General features: G+C 44.5%; 1 protein-coding gene across 1 annotated transcript in view; it reads left to right on the top strand.

The window, feature by feature from the left end:
• Nucleotides 1-503: 503 nt before the first annotated feature.
• The window catches only part of DST (dystonin), a 1,528,317-nt gene continuing 1,506,378 nt past the window's right edge, over nt 504-22,442 (top strand). The window contains exons 1-2 of the mRNA XM_086926448.1: nt 504-877; nt 2,216-2,250. Coding sequence (XP_086782574.1) covers nt 700-877; nt 2,216-2,250 — 213 coding nt within the window. The 5' untranslated portion in view covers nt 504-699. The remainder of the gene's footprint in view (nt 878-2,215; nt 2,251-22,442) is intronic.

Genomic DNA, 22,442 nt, shown 5'->3' with positions numbered 1-22,442 from the left:
CATGTGAGGGAGAGGCAGGAGCCGCAGCATCATTTAAAGTGAGCGCAGCACAGAGCGGGGCCTCTTCCATTCATTTCCTCTTGACAGACCACCGAACCAAGGCTCTCCGGTCTTTCTTGGAGGCGCAAGAAAGCTTCCAGCGCTCTGTGCCGGGGGACTGCGATCCCCGCTACTGCCTTGCGCGTCAGCACCCAGCCACCATCGCCAGCGCTCGGATGCGACTGCTCCAGAGGCTGCCCGTGACGTCACGGCGGAGCATGACAGAGGCTGCACTTCAATCCCTTCCCGGGGTCTGAGGGGCTGGTCTCCGGTCCCCCACTCTGCATGCAAACTGTCCGGAGTAGGGCAGCAGGAGCAGCCGCCTCCGAGGAGGCCGAGACGGGGAGGGATGCTCCAGGCATCAGCCGGGCTGCTCCATCTCCTCCTCCGCTGCCGGACGCAGGCTCTGGGCGTCTGAGAGCACCGCACAGCCGGAGGCACCCCCACCCTCCCTTGACTTGTGCACACATAGGAAAGATGCGTTCATGCCGCCGCCACCGCTGCTGACTCATGGCCTGAGGTCCTGCTCATCACCGGCGCTGAAGGAGGAGGAGGGCTGCAGCCACCAGCGCGGGGGGATGCTGGGACGCGCACGGCTCGGCTCCGGGGGATAAACCTCGCCTCACTCTCATCCCTGCGCCGCACTCCCCTCCGGACACCATGATCGCCGCTGCCTTCCTGGTGCTGCTGCGGCCGTACAGCATCCAGTGTGCCCTGCTGCTGCTGCTGCTGCTCGTGGGCACCGTGGCCACAATCATCTTCTTCTGCTGCTGGCACCGCAAGCTGCAGAAGGTCCGGCACCCCATCCGCAGCGTGTTCGCGGGACGAGCCCGGCGAGGTAAGCGCCCGGGGGTACTGCCCCCATCACTGCGTTGGCGAGGGGGCGGTGGGAAGGATGCTAGCAAAATACAACATCTCTATACAGCATGCATGCCACGTATCACCGCCAGTTACCTCATGCCCTGCTCTTGTCTCATGCCACACACTCACTCATCTGGGAGTCAGTCTCCCTCCAACCAGGTCCCAAAGAAAGTGTTACTGGTAATGTGCCAAGTTGGAATGAGGACTGCGGCATGCCAGCCTCCTTCTACCCTGGCAGACAGCAGGAGGCGCCCAGAGGCGAGGAGAGGGCTGCCGAGCTCTGACACTAGTCCGTGAACTACCAGCACCAGGGCAGACAGGCCTGAAGGGCAATCTGAAAGAGCCAGTAGGGCTGGTCCGACAGGTCAGTGTGTGGCCCCATTTTTGGCTGTTTGTGGGCCTGTTTTCTGGTCTGGTGGGCCGGGTTTTATTGTTGATTTCCCTGATATTACCACAGACATTGCCAGCAGCAAGTTCAAATGCATGCACTGCACTGTCCCATACCTTGAAAATCACCTATGCAGTTGCTCCTTGCAAGTTAAAAATTGTTCCAATTTGCAAATGTTGGCTTCTTTTTTGCTGATTGGCTGATTGCAGACACTTTTACTTTGGTGCATCGCTTACTTTCTGTTCCAGTCGACGCTGTCAGTATCTTTACTATTCTTCCCAGCAATGGGGTCACCCAGAAGGGTGTCCCACTGCAGCAAACCTAGAGATACCAGTAGCAACCCGTCAGTCATCTCTCAAGGGGCTCATATAGCATGGCCGAAAAAATGAAGGTGCAGTCATGTTTTTTGCTTATAAAGTGTGGTGGGTTGGGTGGATGGTGAGGATATGGTTTGAAGGGAGGAACATCTATCCCAAGGAGGAACCAGTGAGTGGTAGAGATTAATTGCTTAGCTATCATTGTTGTGGTGGACGGATATTTGTGTCACCAGATATGTCTGCCTTGCTGGATAGGGTGTTGCATCGCAGTAGCATCATGTACCTTGTTTATATGACTGTCTGTTGTTTTAGGATGACAGGTGACATAAAACAGCCGAGGCCGAGCATCACTTGGCTCGCCACTTACGATCTGTACCTCAGTGTACACGAACATGTCCCAAAAACAATTTAGCAACCGGCTTCCGCCACACCCTTAGTGACCGGTCAGCTGGACTCTCCTATAGGGGTCTAAAGCTGCCCGTGGAATTAGCCAAGGCCTGTTGAGGGTTTAGAGATGGGACTGCGCGCCATGCCCGGTAATCCACACAAATCCTGCGCTGCGGCTGCCTGCTGTTGTTTACAGTTTATCTTTTTTCTCTTTTCCGCGCAGATGCTGTGCTGAGATACCACTACCTTCGTTCAGAGGTAAAAGTTTCTTCTTAATGGTTTCAATGTGGGCTTTTTCGAGGCAGAGAAGACGAATTCTAAAAATTGTCGAGTGGAGCTGTTTAAATGTAAACTCTCGCGGCCACGCCAGTGGTCAACACAATTGAAACCGGCGATTCAGTGGTCTGAGGTAAAAACAGGAATACTGCAAACAATTTGATCCTTGCGGGCCTGGTTAAATAAAGTATAACGCCGAGAAGCCTTTGTGAAATAGATAACTCTGGGCATGGCAGCAGATAGGCAAGTGCTCTTTTTCAAAATAAAGGCTGTGTTTCATTCATGAACCTAAGAGGAGTTTCTTTGGCTGAAATATTTCACCTTCCCCATTTCTATGTCTGAATCTGTATGAATGTTTTAAAACTAATAATCGTTTCCCAACTCAAGGAAAAAAGGAACTATGTTTTTTGTTTGTTGCTTTTTATGTATTATTATACACAAAAGAAAGCTGGAAAAGACGCCCAGTTTCAAAATTAAAGTGTAGATGATTTATAATGCGCTTCGATTAGCGGCGTGCTTTAAAATGTATGCAAATCCTCTTTCCAGAAAAAAATAATATTTTCTAGTCCCCTCACCCTCCAGGGTTTTACCCTAGGTGGCATGCTTCATCATTGGGGTCCTCTCAATCCGCTGCGGATTGAGGCGTGCTGAGACTTGCTGAACTACGTAGGAGCACTAAGTTGTGGAAAATGTGCAGCGTAGTTAAAGTGGAGTGGAAAAACAAAAAGTTAAAAATGCCTAATTAGTGGGCTAATATTTTATTCCTGCCCCTAGTTGGTATGGTCATTAGGAATTAATGAGTTGCACACCTTCTGTGTATACACCTAACACGTAATACATACAAGATGCGGTCTCTGTGGGTGCCATTAGATGATTTGCCAGAGGTGCACTATGACACAGGTGTGACTACAAGCCCCTCTAGCCCTGCAGATCATGAGGCAAAATTCTACCTAAACTAAAATAGTACGTGTCAGTGATTAACCGTATGTATTACGTGTTAGGTGTCTACACAGTAGGTGTGCACCTCATTAATTCCTAATTATAGGTGTGCTTAGGAGTGGCACGCACGGGCTGGTCCTCGTGTGGTCCCGAGGAAGAGCTTTGAGGGGACAGCTCAAAACATGTTGACACAATACTAGGGATGTATACGCATTATAGTTAGACTTTCCATATTATTAACCCCTGATTTTAGTCATACCAACTAGGGGCATGAATACAATATTAGCCCACTAATTAGGTATTTTTAACTTTTTGTTTTTCCACTCCACTTTCACTGCACTACACATTTTCCACAACTTAGTTCTCCTACGTAGTTCCGCAAGTCACAGCATGCCTCAATCTGCAGCAGATTGAGAGGATCCCAATGATGAAGCATGCCACCTAGGGGAAACCCTGGTGTGTGAGGGGACACTAGAAAATACATTTTCTTTCTGGAAAGAGGATTTTCTCACATGATCAGTGAAAACCCTGTTCTCCCCCACAGTTAGGCTTTCATTCTGGTATTCCAGATTTTGTGAAACTTCATTCAGTTAGGAGGGTGAACCTAACCTCATTCTCTATCTCCCTCATCTTTTGATTGCTTTAAAATAGCCATAACATCGAAGTATGTGATATTTTCTATAACATGTATATCAGAGAGTAAAGGGCCGACAAAAGTACCTATACCTACCTTACATATCAGTATGTCTTGTATCTTGTTTACAAAGGTCCGTTTTATTTTACTACAGATATTTACTGCTAAACCAGAAAGTAATTTCTGTCACTCCAATGAGACCGATGGGTGTTGGTGAATTTTGAAATGGTGAGGCCGAGCCAGCAAACCAAGCAAGCACAACATCCCTTTGTGTGCCCTGGGGACTTCTCTCCCAAGAACATTTAAAAAACAAATAATTGGTGCATTTCGGAGCATAATTTCACACAAATTAGATACAAATCAAGAGTTTCTGATAAGACACTAATTAAACATTCTTGTACTTTCAAGTTGTGGCAGCCAAGTGTTAACAGCCCTATAGATGTTGGTGGCTAACCATTATTAAGAACACTTTGGAAAAAATATATTTTTTAACCTAATTTTTCTAAAAGTTGGGTAAAGAACATATTCGAGACAGTTCAAAAGACCGACTCATGGCATTTTACACAGAATATCCTTCCTTAAACTGTATATAGTGTATGCCCTCAACGTCCCATTACATTTCTTTTTTCTTCTTTCCCCTTCCAGGTAGGTTCTTAGTATATGTCTGAAAACGTACTCAGTAGTGGTATGGCTAAAAAATAAAAAAGATATAAAAATCTCAAAATTACTGGCTGTTGACAGAAGATGACACATCTTTTAGAATCATACAGGAGTGGTACATGCACAGGCCTCTGACATCACTACCGATAATATAAAGTAACAGCATTTGCAAAATAAATAACAAAATGAAACCACCTGAGTTATGAAATAGCAGCCATAACAATAAGTGCAATCTGGTAACAATAACCAAGATCAGCAATACATCTAAAAATCTGCATGGTTAGTCACACAAATATTTGCGTTCCCTTTATTTTGGAGGGGTACTACTTTTGTCCCGAATTGTGTACATTTCTAAATATACTCCCATTTTGCTTTCAAATACAAACTAGCCATTTTTGGAAACAGTTCTCCAATTACCCTAAACAAAAGCTTATGATTATAGTTTTGGACCGAAATGCCATTTTTTCTTTTTCGGTTTTATGCTTGTTAAGTATCCAGATATCAGATTTCGTACGTGGACATATTATGACTTTCCTGCACCATTATGTCAGGCCAACCTTGTACTATTTCTGACCTGGAGGAGCACATCTTCTGCCAAGAGAACTCTTATGTCACAGTCAAGGGAATGCTCCCTTCATGCTACAAAATCATGCAGATCTAGACTCATACACAGGCAGTCCCGCAAACAGATATGCAGGTGTACATTCTCAGGCATGAAAACACAAGTATGAAACTCTCAAAATGTATGCTTGGTCATAAAACAAAAACAAAGAAACACAGTACATCTATATAGTGTGCTATATACGATTGCATGTGTGTGTGACTGAGCTGTCAGGGGGGAACTCCTTTCAGGACAGGAAACCTCACTCACCCGAAGGTGACATGCTTCATCATTGGGTTCCCTCCTCACACCTGGGTTGCAAGGTCCATGGTGTGGGCTACAACTTACTTGCAGAAGGAGCTGAGGTGTTTTAAGGATGAGCGATGTTATAGGGTCAGTGAGGCACAAGTGCAAAAGAAGTGGTGGCTAAAACTATCTCCCGAGCGCCAAATCCATTTTATTCAGTGGTCCACTGGGATAGGATTAAGAAGAGTTGACTCAGGGTTTTCATCAAATAAACCGCTATAGATGGTCAACATGTTTCTGCTCATGATTGACCCCTGCGGGGTTCAGGGGCATTCATCAGGACCTGGTAATTTAGTTACTCTGCTCAAAGTTGTGATATTAAAAAAAGGTATACTAACAAACAAGATACCAGACCGTCCAGACTGGTGATGGTCCTTGTATATTCTTTGTACACCTTCTTTCTAATTTGGGGGTGAATAGTGTCCCTCTCAAACCACTGGGTACGTCTTTACCGCCAAACTCTTTCATATGTGCACCAAACAATGGACATCCCTTGAAAGACGGTGGACCTAGAATATACACGGGCCATTGCTAGTCTGGCCGTTCTGGTATCTTAGTGGCCAGTATACCTTTTATTTATTATCATAACTTTGAGCAGAGTGATTAATTTGCCATGTACCGATGAATGCCAATGAACCCCGCTGTGGTCAATCATGGGCAGAAACATGCTGACCATTTTAGAGGATTATTTGATTAAAACCCTGAGTCCTCTCTTTTTAATCCTTTCCCAGTGGACCACTGAATAAAATTAATTAGACCCTCGGGAGATAGTTTTATCCATCACTTCTTTTGCACTCTGCCCTGCACTGACCCTATAACATCATTCATCCTTAAAATACCTCAGCTCCTCCCGCAACGGAGTTGTAGCCCACACAATAGACCTTGCAGTCCAGGTTTGAGGAGGGAACCCAATGATGAAACATGTCACCTTCGTGTGAGTGAGGGTTCTTGTCCTGAAAGGAGTTCTCCCCTAATAGCTCTCTCACACACACATACAATCGTATATAGGACACTATATATATGTACTGCGTTTCTTTGTTTTTGTTTTATGACCAGTGAGTTTCATGAAAGTTAGGGATTAGTACGTCATTGGTCAGGCCCTTTCCACTAGACCCTTTGTGTGGATATAATAATGAAAACACAAGTACACATACATACACAGAAACACACATCCTTCTTCATGCCTTACAAACACATTGAGGAACAGGACAGGAGCATGGACATCCACAAGCTGTGAATATTGACACTTTCTTCTTTTCCTACCTGGGCACTGCCAACTCTGCTAATGTAAATGTAATGTAAATGCCAATTTGTATCGCGCAACAATCGCTCCAAGGAGCATCTAGGCGCCCAAGAGAGGACCACCAGATGTTAGGTAGTCTCTATGCTTACTTGACCAAGACCAGGATTACACTAGGCTTCTGGCAGTTGTGTCTTGGAGATTAAAGATCCAGGTTTTTAGGTGTTTGCGGAAGTCTGTTTCCTTATCCAATATTCTCAGCTGAGGGGGGAGATTGTTCCATGCTTTTGCTCCCAATACCGCCAGGGATTTGCCCCCTCGGGTTTTGAGTCTGAAACCCGGGACGGTAAGCAGGTTGGCAGTTGAGGAACGTAGTGCTCTAGTTGGACAGTATCTGCTAAATTATTTCCTTAGATATAGCGGGCCTAGGTTATGAACAGCTCTGAAGGTAATTAGCAGTACTTTAAACAAGACCCTTTTTGTTATGGGCAACCAGTGTAATGCATTGAGGGCTTTGGTTGCTGATGATCTTTTCGGCCATTTCAGAACCAACCTTGCTGCTGCATGTTGCACCATCTGAAGTTTGTGTGTGACAGCTTTATTTGTACCAGCGTAGAGGCTATTACAGTAATCGATGCGCGATGTTACTAGTGCAACCGTAACTGTTTTTCTTGCTTCGAAGGGCAACAAATCAAAGAACTTTCTCAGTCCCTTTATCACCCCAAAGCACATGCCTGCCACTCTAGCCGCTTGTTGTCTAAAAGACAGGTCAGAGTCGAAATACACCCCTAGATTACGGGCCGAGTTGGTAGTATGAGGTAGTATTTCAGCTTTTTCTGGCCACCATAATCTTGGGATGAACTCGTTTTTTGGGCCTATTGGCATGATCTCCGTTTTACCTGTGTTGCATTTCAGGTGATTTAGGCGCATCCATTCAAAAGTGGCCGTTAGGCAACCTTTGAGCTTTTCCTCCCAGGCCTGGTTATCCTTATCCATTACCAGGATACGTTGTGTATCGTCGGCATAGGCTATAGCGTCTATGCCAAATGACGATATCAGCTTTATCCAGCTATCCAGCTAACAGCTGGGGAAGAAAGACATCCTCAGCCAATAACCATTGGAGGGAAGAATTGGGTGCTATTTGCCTATATGAGGGCTGATACATACACCACCTTCCACACAGGTGGAGGTGTGCACTCCACATGTGAAAGTATGGCTACGCACTTTAGAGGCAGTCACTAGCTAAGCTGATAACCTTAATTGTCCATTAGTGGTGACATGAAGGTGGTGGGGATTACCCACAGCACCCTAATCTAGCTGCCACTTCATAAGACTCATTGAAACGATAACCATTGGGAAGGCAACAGCTGCTATCTGTGATCATAGAATCAAAAACAATGCTCTACAGCTCAGGCAAGGAGTTTTGGACTATAGACACAACTAGAGGTGTTACATTTTTTAAATATAATTGATGTGTTATACTATCTTTGACCCTATGATCAGATTGAATGATTTCCATATGAAGTTTGAAATACATGCTGTAGAGACACAACTAAAGTTAACTATATCATTTACATAATTTACATGATGCAGTGTCTCTGACCATAACATTAAATAGAATGGTCTCCAGCTCAAGTTTAGAGTGTAGATTAGAGGAACAGAACTAGAGTTATTATATCATGTAGTGAACTAATTTCCTGCCCCCTCAGTGCATCATACTAACATTTACTGGCAGGGTGATGTTAGAGGAGGAACATGTGGTAGCTGTGATCTAATAATAACCATGTGAAACTATTTACAGAGGCAGGCAACAGGCTCTATTATAGGCACTTGGCTCACCCTTAGGTTACAGAGGCAACAAATCTAGACTACTTTATACCAGAGGTACTAGACATGGATGAATAAACAAATAGCAGATGAAGTGTTAAAACCTACCTGACAGAGTGGTGAGTGTGACTGAACAGACTTGCGGCTAACATCCTGTTACCTCAACAATCTAGTCATAGTGATCATAGGGGTGCAGCAAAAGATTTCTTAAAAGTACCTCTGTCTCACCTTTTGGTAAAATGGGCCATGATTGAAGGGTTATTTCTAGGAAGTGTTTGGAGGAAAACAGGTTAGGCAGCCTTTGTTGCGTGTTTTCAGTATACCATCGAATAATTCCCTGCCTGCACTTCAGCACTGTATAATAAAAGGGCTGTTGAAGTAGGTAGAGAAATGGAAACAATGAAGGGGTGGGATGATGGTTAGGGGAATCTCCCCAAAATAAAACAAAATGACAGAGACGTGGGAGGGTACCTCTGTAAAACAAACAAAAAAAAAGAGAGAGGCAAGCCTTAGAAGTGGATTCAGTTTTAGTCAAGATCTGCCCAAAAGATCCTCAAACGAGAGACCACTTTTTCAGGAATAACCAAAAAAACAAAAACAGTTGCATGGAAGTGAAGTGCAAAACAAAAAGCGAAGTATGAGTGTAGATGGACCAAGGGAGGGGCGTGCTCACTGCAGGAAACTCACCTACTCACCTACTCAGCAGCTGTGTTCTGAAGTGGGAGTTTCCAAAGTGGAAAAACCAAGATTAGTGGAGCATGCATCGTGGTTGGCCACTCCTTCTCCTTCAGGCTTGGGTTTCCATCCTCCTAGGATGGTGGTTGGTTGCTGGCTATGGTCCTCTAGCTTGTTGGGGTTCATATCAGTGGCTTACTCGAGATGTTCAGGTCCCTTCTATTTCAGTTCTTGGTTTTCCGACCATCACCTTGGTCTTCTTTCTATATCTTCATATGTGGAAAGTGATGAGGATTCCTGACATTCTTGGTCTTTCATGGGAGAAACACAGACTTGAATGAAACATTGGGATACAAGTTTACTTTCCTAGTACCATTTGGTTAGTTTCTTGTGATAGTGAGTCAATTATCAGCTTGGACTCCTAGGACACTAAGGCATGATCAGGGATCAAGGAGGACACCCCATGACAGATTCCGTAACCATATAGTCGGATATAGCTGCTGCTCTGGTGTAGGAAAATGTCAGGTGTTCACCTCCATTTTTGCTAGATTTTGTTGCTGTTTTTTGTTCTCCTTACACTTCGACACTGCTTACCAGTGCCCATTATGTAGTCAGACCCCAAAAAAGGTTACATTGGTGAAATCCCTCATTGAAATCTTTAATTTATCTATAAGTCTCTGGTAATTTGTAAAAAGTGTACCCAGCGCATGTAAGTAAAATTGTCCCTAGGTGACTGCAGCACATATTGTGCCACCACTAAAGTGACAATGCAAAACATGACTGTAGGCTTGCTACCAGTAACTTGGCTGTGCACGTTTTAAACTGAAAATTTTCCCTATCAAAATAACATCTTTTGACAGCCTAAATCTTCGTTTTAGATACTAATAATTTACCCCATAGCAGGCCTAAAGTGCCCGTAAGTCAGGGTGCCTGGAACTTAAAAGTAGGACATGTAAAAGTGTAATATTAACATATCCTTACAGTGAAAATGCCCAAAGAGCAATTTTCACTGTGGCAGGGTTAACTACTTCATAACATTGGGATAATTTATTAAAAATAATAATGTTATCTATGCCTAGGAACCAGATAAAAATGTACTTCTAAGACTTATTAAAATATTTATTATGAATGCAATTCTTTGCCGAGGCTGATTTGTAACACATATTTTACAAAAGCTACCTTTAGCCTGCTTAAAGCATCTAGAAGCCCATTTGTCTGAGCTTCTAAATGATACCCAGGTGCTGAATAGCTCCTTGATTAGGTGTGAATTGGCTCACAGAGCTGAGGCAAAGGACTTGGGTGTGGGGAGGTATCCTTTTTCTCTGACAGGATGACTAGCAAAAGTGTAAACATTTGATAAAGCCTTTTCAAATTTCAAAAAGTGGATTTCATTAACATGCAGAACTGTTTCATCTTAGTACATCAGATTATATAAAAACATTAATTCCCCCACCCCCACCAACAATGCCAATAGTGAACTAAGAGGCAAGTCAGTTGTTATGTGTACTCTTTTAGAGGCCTGGGTTCCTATTATAGTTGAGCAACATTATAGTTTATTAAATCAAACTCGGGAGAAGGTTTTGTACAGTGCACATTTTTAATTCATGTATTTTGTAGTCTTCTTACTTGTGATAATGTAGAAAAAAGGAACATTGAAATAAAACAATTGCCTAGGATCACACAATTTAGTATAGTGGGGAAAGCCAGGATTAATCATAAGTTTTCTGGTTTCACATTGTGCAATTCCGCCACTAGATGTATACACTTTGCTTACTACACCCACCTTACCAACCCCTGCCCCCGAAACACCCACCTCTCCATGACCGCCACCCTGCTAGCATCAATGCGGCCCGAGTCACATTACAGACCAAACTTTGTAGTATCTGAGAAAATGTTTGCGAGTAACCACACACTATACAAGGACAATGAATCACATAAGTGTGTACATCCTTGTATAGGAAATATTACATAAGACAATGCGGCCTATAAGGTATAGGGGTCACATGACATCCATACTGATAGGCATTATATTTTAAGAGTGCTTAGTCTGGAGAAACACAACCTCTGGATATAAAACATAACATAGGTTTTGGGGTTCACTTTAATAATATTAATTATTATTTTCTACCCAATTGAACTCTCTTTAGCAACCATAGGATAATGAAAGACTGGGGGAAAACATAAAGTTCTAAACCAACTATACCAATTTTAGGGATTAAGGCAAAGACATGCACCACTAATAGAATACCATCCCTAAATCCAGGTAGAAGGTGCTAGAACCAGGAACATAATACCTATACGTCCCTAACAGGGAAAGTAAAGAAACTCTACTTCCTTGACAAACTGCACTAAGGATTTGGACTGCACCCATCAAAGTTAAATTCCCAGTTTCAGTTAAAGAACAAGTATATCACATTAACATCTTTGAATACATGTGAAGGTAGTTTTCCCAAAGAGACAACAAAAAGGAAAGCCTTTTCTTCAATTTTCAGTCTTTTATTCAGTTTTCTTTTTTTTAAATTGCTGAAAGCCAAATAGCCAGCGCGTTTCGTCCGTTACCGGACTTCTTCAGGGCTGAATAGATAGTATTGCGGTCAGTTTCACGTTTGACTCATAATGTTGATAGGTTGTTGATTTAAAAATTTATATTTTGGAGTTTGTTGACTTTTTTTGGAAGTTCCCAATAACGTGTTGATCACTAAGCCATAGATCCCCCAAAGCACCGCAAGGTCCCGAGTGACAATGTGGTCTTCTGATTGTTAATGTGATATACTTGTTCTTTAACTGAAACTGGGAATTTAACTTTGAAGGGTGCAGTACAAATCCTTAGTAAAGTTCTAAACCCTTGCCTTGCAGTTTACACACAGCTCTTAGATGCTAGGTCATAGTTCACTGTGCCATATTCGAATTGTAACTTATGAACTACAAGTAACGGGTTCAGGCCGTAACCTGCTGAGCTAGCTAGATAAAGTAGGATTCTGTGATCTGCTCATAACATGTGGTTTGCAGCGAGCACATTAACCCTCTGTGCGACGTTATGATGAGCCAAAGTCTCTTTAGCAGGTATATTAATTACCTGAGTTTGCTGTATTTTTTATATGGGGCAATTCGACCCAAGGTTATTGGAACGCTTTACGTGAGGATCCATTATGTTACACAAGGTCAGAGTCATTTTTTAGAGAAGGGAAGAATAAGTGATTTACCCAGATTCACAAGATGTTCAGCCAACACCAAGACTCAAACCTAGTTCCCTAGTGCCATTGTTGGCAGCTCTGGACGCAATACCACAACCTTTCTCTCAAGAGTTATCTTGAAATTATTAATATTCCCTGCCAATTGCTGGCACACAAGGAACTCTGCAGCAGTTACTTTTAATCCCATCAGATATTTGAAAATACAGTGCCCCCTGCTTGGTGCCTAGTGCAACAGCACCGATCTCACTGGCAAAGACCAGAACTTGCATAGCATAACATAGTATACTTGTCACTGTCCAACTCAGATCCCATCTCCTTCTCTGCCACTCGGAAGAGAATGCGGGTGCCTTGTGATGAGCTCAATTTCTGATGGTTTGATTATACCTGGAAAAATGCCCAAGAAAAAGGGGTGGCAAAGGAAAGAGTACATCGCCAAGCGATAATCAAAGTGGACACATTCACCTTTGTGAATTATGTCAATGGCCTCGCGAGGAGCCAGCAGTGACCTTCAGCACCACTGACTGCTCGCCTGGATGTCTTTCAATAAGAAAATGGTTTATTGGTTAGGTGGGATTGGGGTCTAACATAAGTAATACATTCACTCTCCTTTAAGGTCCCATGAAAGCTTTCAGTTTTTAAACCAAAGCTCAACTCCCTGTGGCCATGGCACAGAGCACACAGGCTTTATTTAATTACATTTTTAAAGTGTTTAGAAGTAACAAATCAGTTAACAATTGAAAACACAACACAGTAACACAATAAAAATCCCACTCCAATTTATAAAAAGATAAAAAATAATAAGCAAAATTACACCAAAAGGATAAAAATCAAAAAGAGAAACTGGAGATTTAAGCGTCAATGATTGTCAATCATCATGACAAAGCGGCATAGAGGTACACTTTCAGGGTCACCGTGATGGAGCCCACGTCGGATACACCACGTGGGTTGGTCCCAGTGAAAGTCTGGAAGTTAAAAAGTACGAAAACATTTCTAAGTATCAGTAGTCTAGAGGAAACTGGGAAACATGTGCAAACTTTCTTTTGGTGCCCAACCAACCACAGAAGTACACTTCTAAGGCCAACAGGACCTTATGGGAGGCACTTAGGTGTCAGGTAGAGGCCAACAGCAGGGTTTAGTCTAGCTTCAGTTGCTACTGGAAAGCTAGGACCGTTAGAAAAAAGGCCTTATGCAGCTTTTTGTGCATGTGTAGCCACGCAAGAGATCAACCAACTGAACCCTTGAGTTCACTTTTTTGTCCTGGGTACTAGTAGGAGGAAGTTCATCCATTCTTATCTCCTTCCAGTTCTCAAACAGCAGCTGCACTCTTTCTTCTATTCTCCTACTGATCCAGAAAGGGCTTTTTGGAGGTGTCTTGCGGTGCCACATTTATGTCTGGCATGAGCTAGTGGGTGAAGGTGATTTTTGGGCACCCCTAACCAATTGGGGGAAGGTTCCCAAGAGCAACCCTATCCACTTCTTCAGCAGTTAGGAAGTGAAACACTTCTAAACTCTAAATATTTTTTAAAAGATACAATCTATTCTATGGATGGTGTCAGGTTATTCAATTGCGAGATGTTTTTTAAAAGGTCTTTCATAGTATAAGTCGAAGCTTTGCATACTCCAAATTTCCTGTCTCAATAATGAATCAGGTCACAGATTGATAGTCCCTGGCAAGTATTGCCAAAAGCCCACAAAATGAAAAAGTTCCTACAGCATAAAAAACATTCTGAGTGCTAATCAGAAGTGATGCTGAATGGTAAAAGCTGAGCAAAGGCCTGATACGAGCAAGTCATAAATAGCCAGAGTTATAACTAGCTAAATTGCATAAAAACATGTAAGCCTAAAGACTTCAGATGCAATGGGACACAGCTTTGGTCTTATAACACAATAACAGCAAGTCATTGGGAACGCATGCTAGATTGGGATGGCTGTCTATTGGCACCTGGGCTTACTACCAGCATGACCATTCTAATATACTAAACGCCTTAGGGTTAAGGGTCACAACATGGAGCTGATTATTGTCTTGCTCCACTGTTCTGAATGCCTGCCATTCTCCCGAAGATACAACCACTCATGTGCCAAGGCAAGCATTTCTTGCTTTCTGAGTGCAATTATCAGCGCAGGGCACGTGTTCTTACTGTGCAGCATATGGGCCCAACATAATGTACAGAAACATCAGCAAGGTATGCAATTAATAATCTGAGCACTGTTCTGGAGCCTACCGCATGACTCCTTCAGGAAGATGTAAAACAAGCCTAGTGGTAGTCTGCTCCTGAATGCTTAGAGCACTTAATTATGTTGCTCCTGTGAAAACGTCTGTCTCATTTTGTAAATGACCTACTACTCCATGGCATACTCCAGCTTTGGCATCAACTAAAAGGGCCATGGATTTATAGTAATGTAATGGATCTCAAGTGACACCATGCGGTGTGAAGGAAGGTTCTTGTGTTTTTTCATCGTCTAAAGTTCATGAAGATACCAAAAGTGTATTGTTAAAGTTAATGCCGTAGTAAGAAATCAAAAATATATATATAATTAGAAATATAAAAGAGATTGTAAATGTTTACGAAGCACTTGGCACGGTAATTGTTTCCATCAAGACAGATTTAAATATGAGCTTCATTACGCTGCTATAAAAGTGCATACATATTTGTATGGTTCGCAGCTTGCCAATAGTCATAACATTATCTAAGTAGCCTTTGAGATTATTAAGGAATTTGTAGATCCTGTTAGCTCCTGTCGCGATTCCCCTAAATAAACACACAGGAGCCGTTCCGTGCAAGGAGACACTTCTTTATTTCTCTGTGTCTACCTCCTAACTGCCGTTTCCCTCTAACTTCCCTTCTTCCCCACGCCCCTTCCTGCACTGCCTATCCTGTCGCAGACAGGGGTCAGGTGGCTACGTCATGACATCTCCCCCTTTTGTACAAAGTCTTAATGTGTCTTACATTATTTCGATGATTTCTGGTTTGTCGCTTGGGTCGATCAGCTCGTTCTAGTGTCCTGGCTCGGTGGTGTGTCGGACAATCTCGTCTTGTCGGACTGGAGTGGCTGTGTTCACTGCTCCTGCTTCGACTTTCGGAGTCAGTGGAGGACTCCCAGTGTTGACTCTCACATCGTCCTTGAGGGTTGCACTTCTTAAAGTGTGAGATGTTTCGGGTGATCCACTTGTGATCGCCTTCTGCTGTAATCATAGTCCCTTTCCGGCGACTGACCTTTAACGGATGTGTGAGGTAGCGGCTGTCTGCTTTTGTCTTTCGATTGCGCCGAACCATCACCCAATCTCCTTCCTGGATGTGTGCGGGCCTCGCGTGTCTGCGTTGATCAGCGTATGTCTTCATTTTCAGTTTCTTTCCATTGTCTATATTAACCAGTGTTTCATGATCAATGTTTGGGGCTTGAGGTTTAAGCGTGCTGTCCAGAGTGGGTAATCGGGTGCGAGGGACTCTTCCCAGCATTAGAGTGGCTGGACATTGATTTGTAGTACTGTGGGGCGTGGTGCGATATGCCCTCAGTACTTCGTTTAGCGCTTGTTGGATGTCTCGGTGAGTCAGTTCCGCTTGTTGCACTGCTTTCTTCAGAGTCCCCATGAAGCGTTCCACCATGCCGTTAGCTTGGGGCCATAGTGGAGTAATCTTTTGATGTTTAAAATCAAGGTGTTTTGCGAAGTCTGCAAATTCATGGCCATTAAATAGGGGTCCATTGTCCGACTTAACTCTCAAAGGGATACCCCATGCTGCGAAGGTCTCATCGAGTGCTGGAATCACTGCGGTTGCCTTTGTGGATGGTATCAGGTTTGCAAATGGAAAACGGGAGTACTCGTCCATAATGACAATGATGTATTGACTTGTGTTTAGGGGCCCGAAGAAATCAATGGCAACTTCTTGCCAGACACCTTCGAGTAATTCTGACATCTTTAAGGGAGCCGGTGGTTCGTCACGGTTTACCAGCTGACACGATATGCAGTCTTTGAGTGTGGTTTCTACCATCTGGTATAGTGCCGGAAACCAGACACGTTCTCGTAAGGCTTTTTTCGTGGCACTTATTCCTCGATGTCCCTCATGAGCGAGGTTAATCACTCCTTGTATCAGCCTTTGAGGAATGACAATCCTCCCCCGTCTCAGAATTAGATCTTCTTTGCTGATGGATAGTTCCTCATGGATATGCTTGAGTGCCGTGATCTCCTGAGACTTCTGACTTGAGTATTCTTTGGCATGTCGCCATGAGTTGTTACGAATGCGTTCCGTGACGTCTTGGAAAACTGGATCTTGGACGGATGCTTCTTGGATTGCTTCAAGGGGAACTGTGGGAGGGCATGCTGTGTCAATGACAAAGTGTATATACTCTTCAGCCACGGAGCGCACCTCTCTGGTAGTGGTCTTGGGGTGTCGGGACATGTAGTCTGCTGGGTTTTCCGACTTCCCGGGTTTGTGGACAATGGAGTAAATGTAGTCCTGGAGACGTAAACCCCAGCGCTCAATGCGCGAAGGCATCTTGGCCTTCAGATTGCCAAAAATGGTGACAAGCGCCTGGTGGTCAGTGATAATGGTGAAGTGTTTGCCATAAACAAAAAGATGGAAATGTTCACAGGCCCATACCACCGCCAGGCTCTCCTTCTCAGGTTGAGAGTAACGTTTCTCAGTATCAGTGAGGCTGAGACTGGTGTAGGCGATGATGTGGCGCTGGTCCGAGTCGTCTTGATATTGCGCTAAGATGGCGCCAAGGCCCACCGGGCTGGCGTCGACAGTAATTTCAGTTCGCTTTTTCGCGTCAAAATAGGCTAAGTTGATGGCAGAGCTGACAGCATGCTTGATTTTGTGGAAGGAGCGTTCCCAGGCCTCTGTCCACACAAAATCTTGACCTTGACGAGTAAGTTCTCTCAGCGGGTGGCTGATGGTGGTGAAATCCTGAATATATCGAGCACAATAGCTCGCCATGCAGAGGAAGGATCGTAGGTCACTTACATCTTGTGGCGTTGGGGTGTCTGCAAGAGCTGAGACTTTGTCAGGATCTGGTGTCATGCCATCCTTTGAGAAAATGTGTCCGTAGAATTTCAGGGTCGACTTGTGAAACTCGCATTTGGCTGCGTTCAGAGTCAGATTTGCGTTCAGTAGAGCATGGCATACTCTGTCTAGGGCCGTATCATGTTCAGTTTGATCCTGTCCAAACACCAGCAGGTCGTCGCTATAATTGAATGCATTCGGAATTCCTTGGATTACGCGCCTGATGGCCTCTTGAAAGATTTCGGCTGCCGATGATATGCCAAAGTTCAAACGCTTATAACGAAAGAGTCCTTGGTGGGTTGTGAATGTGGTAATGTAGCGTGATTTATCATGAAGTTCAAGCTGGTGATAGCCCTTGTTAAGGTCGAGTTTCGAGAACACTGTGGCTCCGTTGAGGCGAGCAATCATGTCACTGATGTGTGGCCCAGGGTGACGTTCTCTTTCGATTGCTACGTTGGGTGCACGCATGTCTACGCACAGGCGTACTTTGTTGTCCTGACCCTTTTTTGGTACAACTACCACAGGCGATACCCACGGAGTTGGGCCTGACGTGCGCTCAATGATGTCGGTTTTGAGCAGTTCTTGGAGTTCGTCGCCTACGGCCTGTTGCAGATGAAATGGTACCTTCCTGTGATGTTTTGCTACTGGTGTTACACGCTCGTCAATATGTAGTTTGACTTTGACATGATTTAATTTTCCTAGTCCTTTGAAGAGATTTGGGAATTTTGCTACAATGTCCGGGGCGTCTTCAGTCATGTAGAGGAGCTCCACGAGCTTCAGTCTTTCTGCTGTCGGCAGGCTGAGTAGGCAATCAGCCACATCTGGACCCTCAACAACATGGATGTAAGCTGGGACTTGGCGGTCTTTGTATGACAGAGTTGTGCTGAAACGACCCAGGCATGGTAGCGGCTTCCTGGACATCCACATGAATATTCAAACAGCTGCTGGTTCTAACTTGGGACGTGGTTTCATGGTACTCTAGCGCACAAATTTAATTTAAAGAGGCTCCAGAGTCTAGGACAAATTTTGCCGGGTGTTCTCCTATCCGGATGTCTAGCTTCGAGTATTTCTTTAACCGGTCTGGATCTGAGACCATACAGATGTATTCGTCACTGTCTTGTGACACCGGGGTGCATGACGGTGACTCACTGGATGTTGACTTTCGTGACCGATATGAACTTATGGATCGGACGCTTGACCGAGAAGAACTGGAAGAGCGTCCTTCTCGCCCTTTCACTGCGCGGGCATGATGTTGTGTGGACGATCGAGTTTTTGATGATCTTCGTCCTGAGCGTTGGGTTTGACAAACAGTCTCGAAATGATTTTCCCTGCCACAACGGTGACACGTTTGCCCAATGGCTGGGCATTGTCCTGAGTGAGGATATTCCAGGCCACATCTGTAGCATGTGGGCACCGTTCTGCTGGGCTTGGTACGTCGCGATTCACGCGATTCATAGCATCTCGACTCACGCGACTCATAGCGTGCAGCTGGCCTCCGAGATGATGTGGAATGTGTTGACCTATTTGATTTGGGGTAGTCTGTTCGATGTTTCTTTTCCTTGTGTACTTGCATCCGCAAAGCTTGTTCCTTCCGATCCGTCTTGTTAATCTCCATTTCTTTGCATGGTCTTCCGCTTGGTCGTTTATTCGTGTCATTTCCTCAATTTCTTCAAGGGTGTAATGTTTCTTCAGCAGCCGCCGACGTAGTGACTCAGAGTGACATCCTTCAATTATGCAGAGTCGTAGTGCATCCTCGGTGTTGAAGTCATCAAAATTGCAATGGCGGGCCAGCCGTCTGATGCGCACGATGAAATCGCACATGCGCTCATCTTTCTCCTGAGTGGCTAGGTTAAACATGTAGCGCTCATAGTCTAGGTTGTATTTGTGTAGAAATCTTCGGTCAAGGGCTCCCTTGACATCATCATATGTGGCAGTGGCCGCATTGGGCAGTTCTTTAATGATCTGCGCGATATCCTTCCCCACCAGATTCCGTAACGCTATTAGCTTCTGTTTGAGGTCTTGTACCTGGGATCCAGTCATGTAGTCTTCAAAATCTTCGGACCAACTCTTCCATTTAGGCCCCATGCTGCTGCCAGACGTTAGCTCTAGAGGTTCCGGTGGTCTCAAGTATGGCACTCCCATAACTGCTGGGTGTGTTGGCACTGCCAGTGGGGGATTTCCCTTGGCTGCTTGCGCTGCTGAGGATCCTCCCGACCCACTGGTTGAGCTAGGGCCTGACATTTTTGTTTATTTCTGACGTTTGCAGTGTCTTTTGGTGAAATCTGTAAGTTTTCGTTTAAGATGCCTGACCTCAAAATGGCCGACACAAATTTCTCAATGGAAAGTCTATGGCCGCCGTTTGGGACACGTGGCTCCAGGTAGGAGTTGCACTTGTAGCCTTCAATACTTTTAAAAACGATTGTCGGGGCTATTTAGTGCATCTGTTGTGTTATGCCAGCTGATCAGGACTCACCACTTCCTTGACGATCGGTGCATCTGCTCGTTTGGGTGCTTCCCGATCTTCGCGCCGTTTCAGCGCTGATTTCTACTTTGGCCGCACTTCAGGCTGTGTGATGCGTTGTTCTGGGCGTCTCTTCACACAATTGTACGGAGTCCGCCGGATATTGCATTGGGAGCAGCACTCAGGGCAGCGTGTGAGCTCTTTGACTTTCGCGCTCCACACGCGCCACTCCGGCACGGGCTGCGAGCTCTGTGTTAAGGTCGCTTACAGGCGGCAGGGGTTTGCACGATGTGGGTGCTTGAAGGGCATCCCACCCTCGTCGCCAGTGTCGTGATTCCCCTAAATAAACACACAGGATCCGTTCCGTGCAAGGAGACACTTCTTTATTTCTCTGTGTCTACCTCCTAACTGCCGTTTCCCTCTAACTTCCCTTCTTCCCCATGCCCCTTCCTGCACTGCCTGTCCTGTCGCAGACAGGGGTCAGGCGGCTACGTCATGACATCTCCCAACACAAAGTTATCCCTACTCTTTAACTTACCAATTCACTTTTCTCTTTAAAAAAAAAAGATTGTTGAAATCTACTAATCGTTTCCTGCGCAACAAGAGACTGATCTGTAGTGTTCAACACTAACAGAGTTTACAGACGATGATTTGCTGGTATGTGCTCTACCCTCGCCTTACAGTCCAATTGCGTTTAGTTTACTATCACCTGAGTGGACAGCTAAACTAATGCCAACATTGGTTTTCCTGGTTCCCTCTGTTCACTAGCACTGGCGGACTCTAGCTTGATGAATTCTTCCAATGGGTTAAGTTGTGTACTGTCAGCTTGGACGATTATCTTAATCACGCCTTAACCACCTCTTCTGAAAAAAAAACTAAAATGGGCACATCAGCGCCAAACAATGCCAGCCTCTCTCTCTTTTATTCCATACTCTATAATTAACAGACAAAGAAGTTAAATCTCAGCTTCCAGAACTTATTAAGACTAAAACTCTCCTCCAACCATTTCAGGCATGGTTGCCTGGAACATTTCATGGAACAGACGCTGCACTGTTTGTTCTCAATGATCTCTGGATTATACCAAATCAAGATGGCTCAGCAGCAATGATCTTACTCGATCTGTTGGCAGTCTTCACTGCAGTATGTTATGGCACTCTCTTGGAAAGGCTGAGCTGTGTTGGGATCAAAAGTACAGCTTTGGGTTGAATTGACTCCTTGCTAACCAGTCACAGCCAGAATGTGAATCTGGCCCCATTTAGGTCTACTCCATAAACTCTTTAATGTGGTTCATCACTCAGTCCCATATTTTTAATCTCTATGTAGCTCCTTTAGAAGACCCAATTCTCTCATTTAACGTATTCTGAATGTGTTGTGCAGATGATACACAATTGATTCTGAAACTGAATAGAGAAAGAGACGTGGCATGATGTGACTTTCATATCTGCCTCAGCAACATAGCAGACTCGATGACAAGAAACTGCCGCAATGAATTCTGATAAGGGGGAGCATGAGGAATTGGGTTATTAGTTGAGGGGCTAAGTACCCACCTCAAGTAATGATCACAATCCTTGTTGGAGTGAAGCACTAAAGTCATTAAATAAACATGGGCTCAACTGCCACAAAACAGACAGGCTTAACGTAGAGGAAATGTGTAAAGTATGTATGCAGTAATTAATCAGTAATAATCTTGAAATGCAAAAGAATAAACATCCCAAAATGAATTAGAACAAAAGAGTAAAAAATAATAAACAAAATGACACCAAAATTACAAATATACAAAAGGGGGAATCAGAGATATATATTTTTTTAACTTTTAAGAAGATTTAGCACCAAGAAACACAAAGTGCCTATGATAGTCAGTGGTCGTGGTAGAGGCAGAACTAGGTTCATTTTGACACTGACCACAATGCAGCATGGGTCAGGCACACTAACCTGGTCAACGATTTTACCTTCTGACTTTATTTCATTAAGTCCCAATCCACTACAAGTGTACACTTTTAAAGCCCGAGAGGAGGTCAGGGCAGGCACTTAGAGACTCACAGGGTGGCAAGGCAGGTCCAGTTGCCCCTGATCAGCGAGAAGTTGTAAGAAAGCCCTCTTAGAGATTATTGTGTCTATGTATCTTGAACAGGAGGTTAGCTCTGAGACCCTTGGAGTCCACTTCTTCGTCCTGGATATAAGAGAGAGAGTTGGTCTAGTACTCCAGGGTTCTTTTCAGGTTGCAGACACCTGATTCAGCCATCCTCTGATCTTCCTCAGGCCCATGAGTGTTCTGAAGAGAGTGTTTGGAGACTCCACTGTTGTATTGTCTCGGGGCATGAAGAGTGTATGGAGTGCTCCCTCATTCCATTTTGGATTGATGGTCGGGGAAATGGTTGTACTGAAGAAGGACAGAGATGGTTGGCGTTCCGGCCGGTTGCTCCCTCTTCATGTTGCTTTCATCTCAAATAAATATAGATTTTAACCCACCTTGTATAGCCACCATTTCTTCCCTGGTGATGAGGGTGGGATGGCGAAGAGAAGATTGTTGTGTCATAGGAGCTGACCGCAGTGCAGCAGAGAAACACGGAAACAGCAGCAAAGAAGCAGTGCAGCCGAACTTGCGCAAGGCTCTCGCAAGTGAGGAGGCACTGT

This window comes from Lissotriton vulgaris, chromosome 6 (assembly GCF_964263255.1).
Source record: "Lissotriton vulgaris chromosome 6, aLisVul1.2, whole genome shotgun sequence".
NCBI classification, from domain to species: Eukaryota; Metazoa; Chordata; class Amphibia; order Caudata; family Salamandridae; genus Lissotriton; species Lissotriton vulgaris.
The sequence above is the reverse complement of the archived record's forward strand: the minus strand, read 5'-3'. Positions and strand labels throughout refer to the sequence as shown.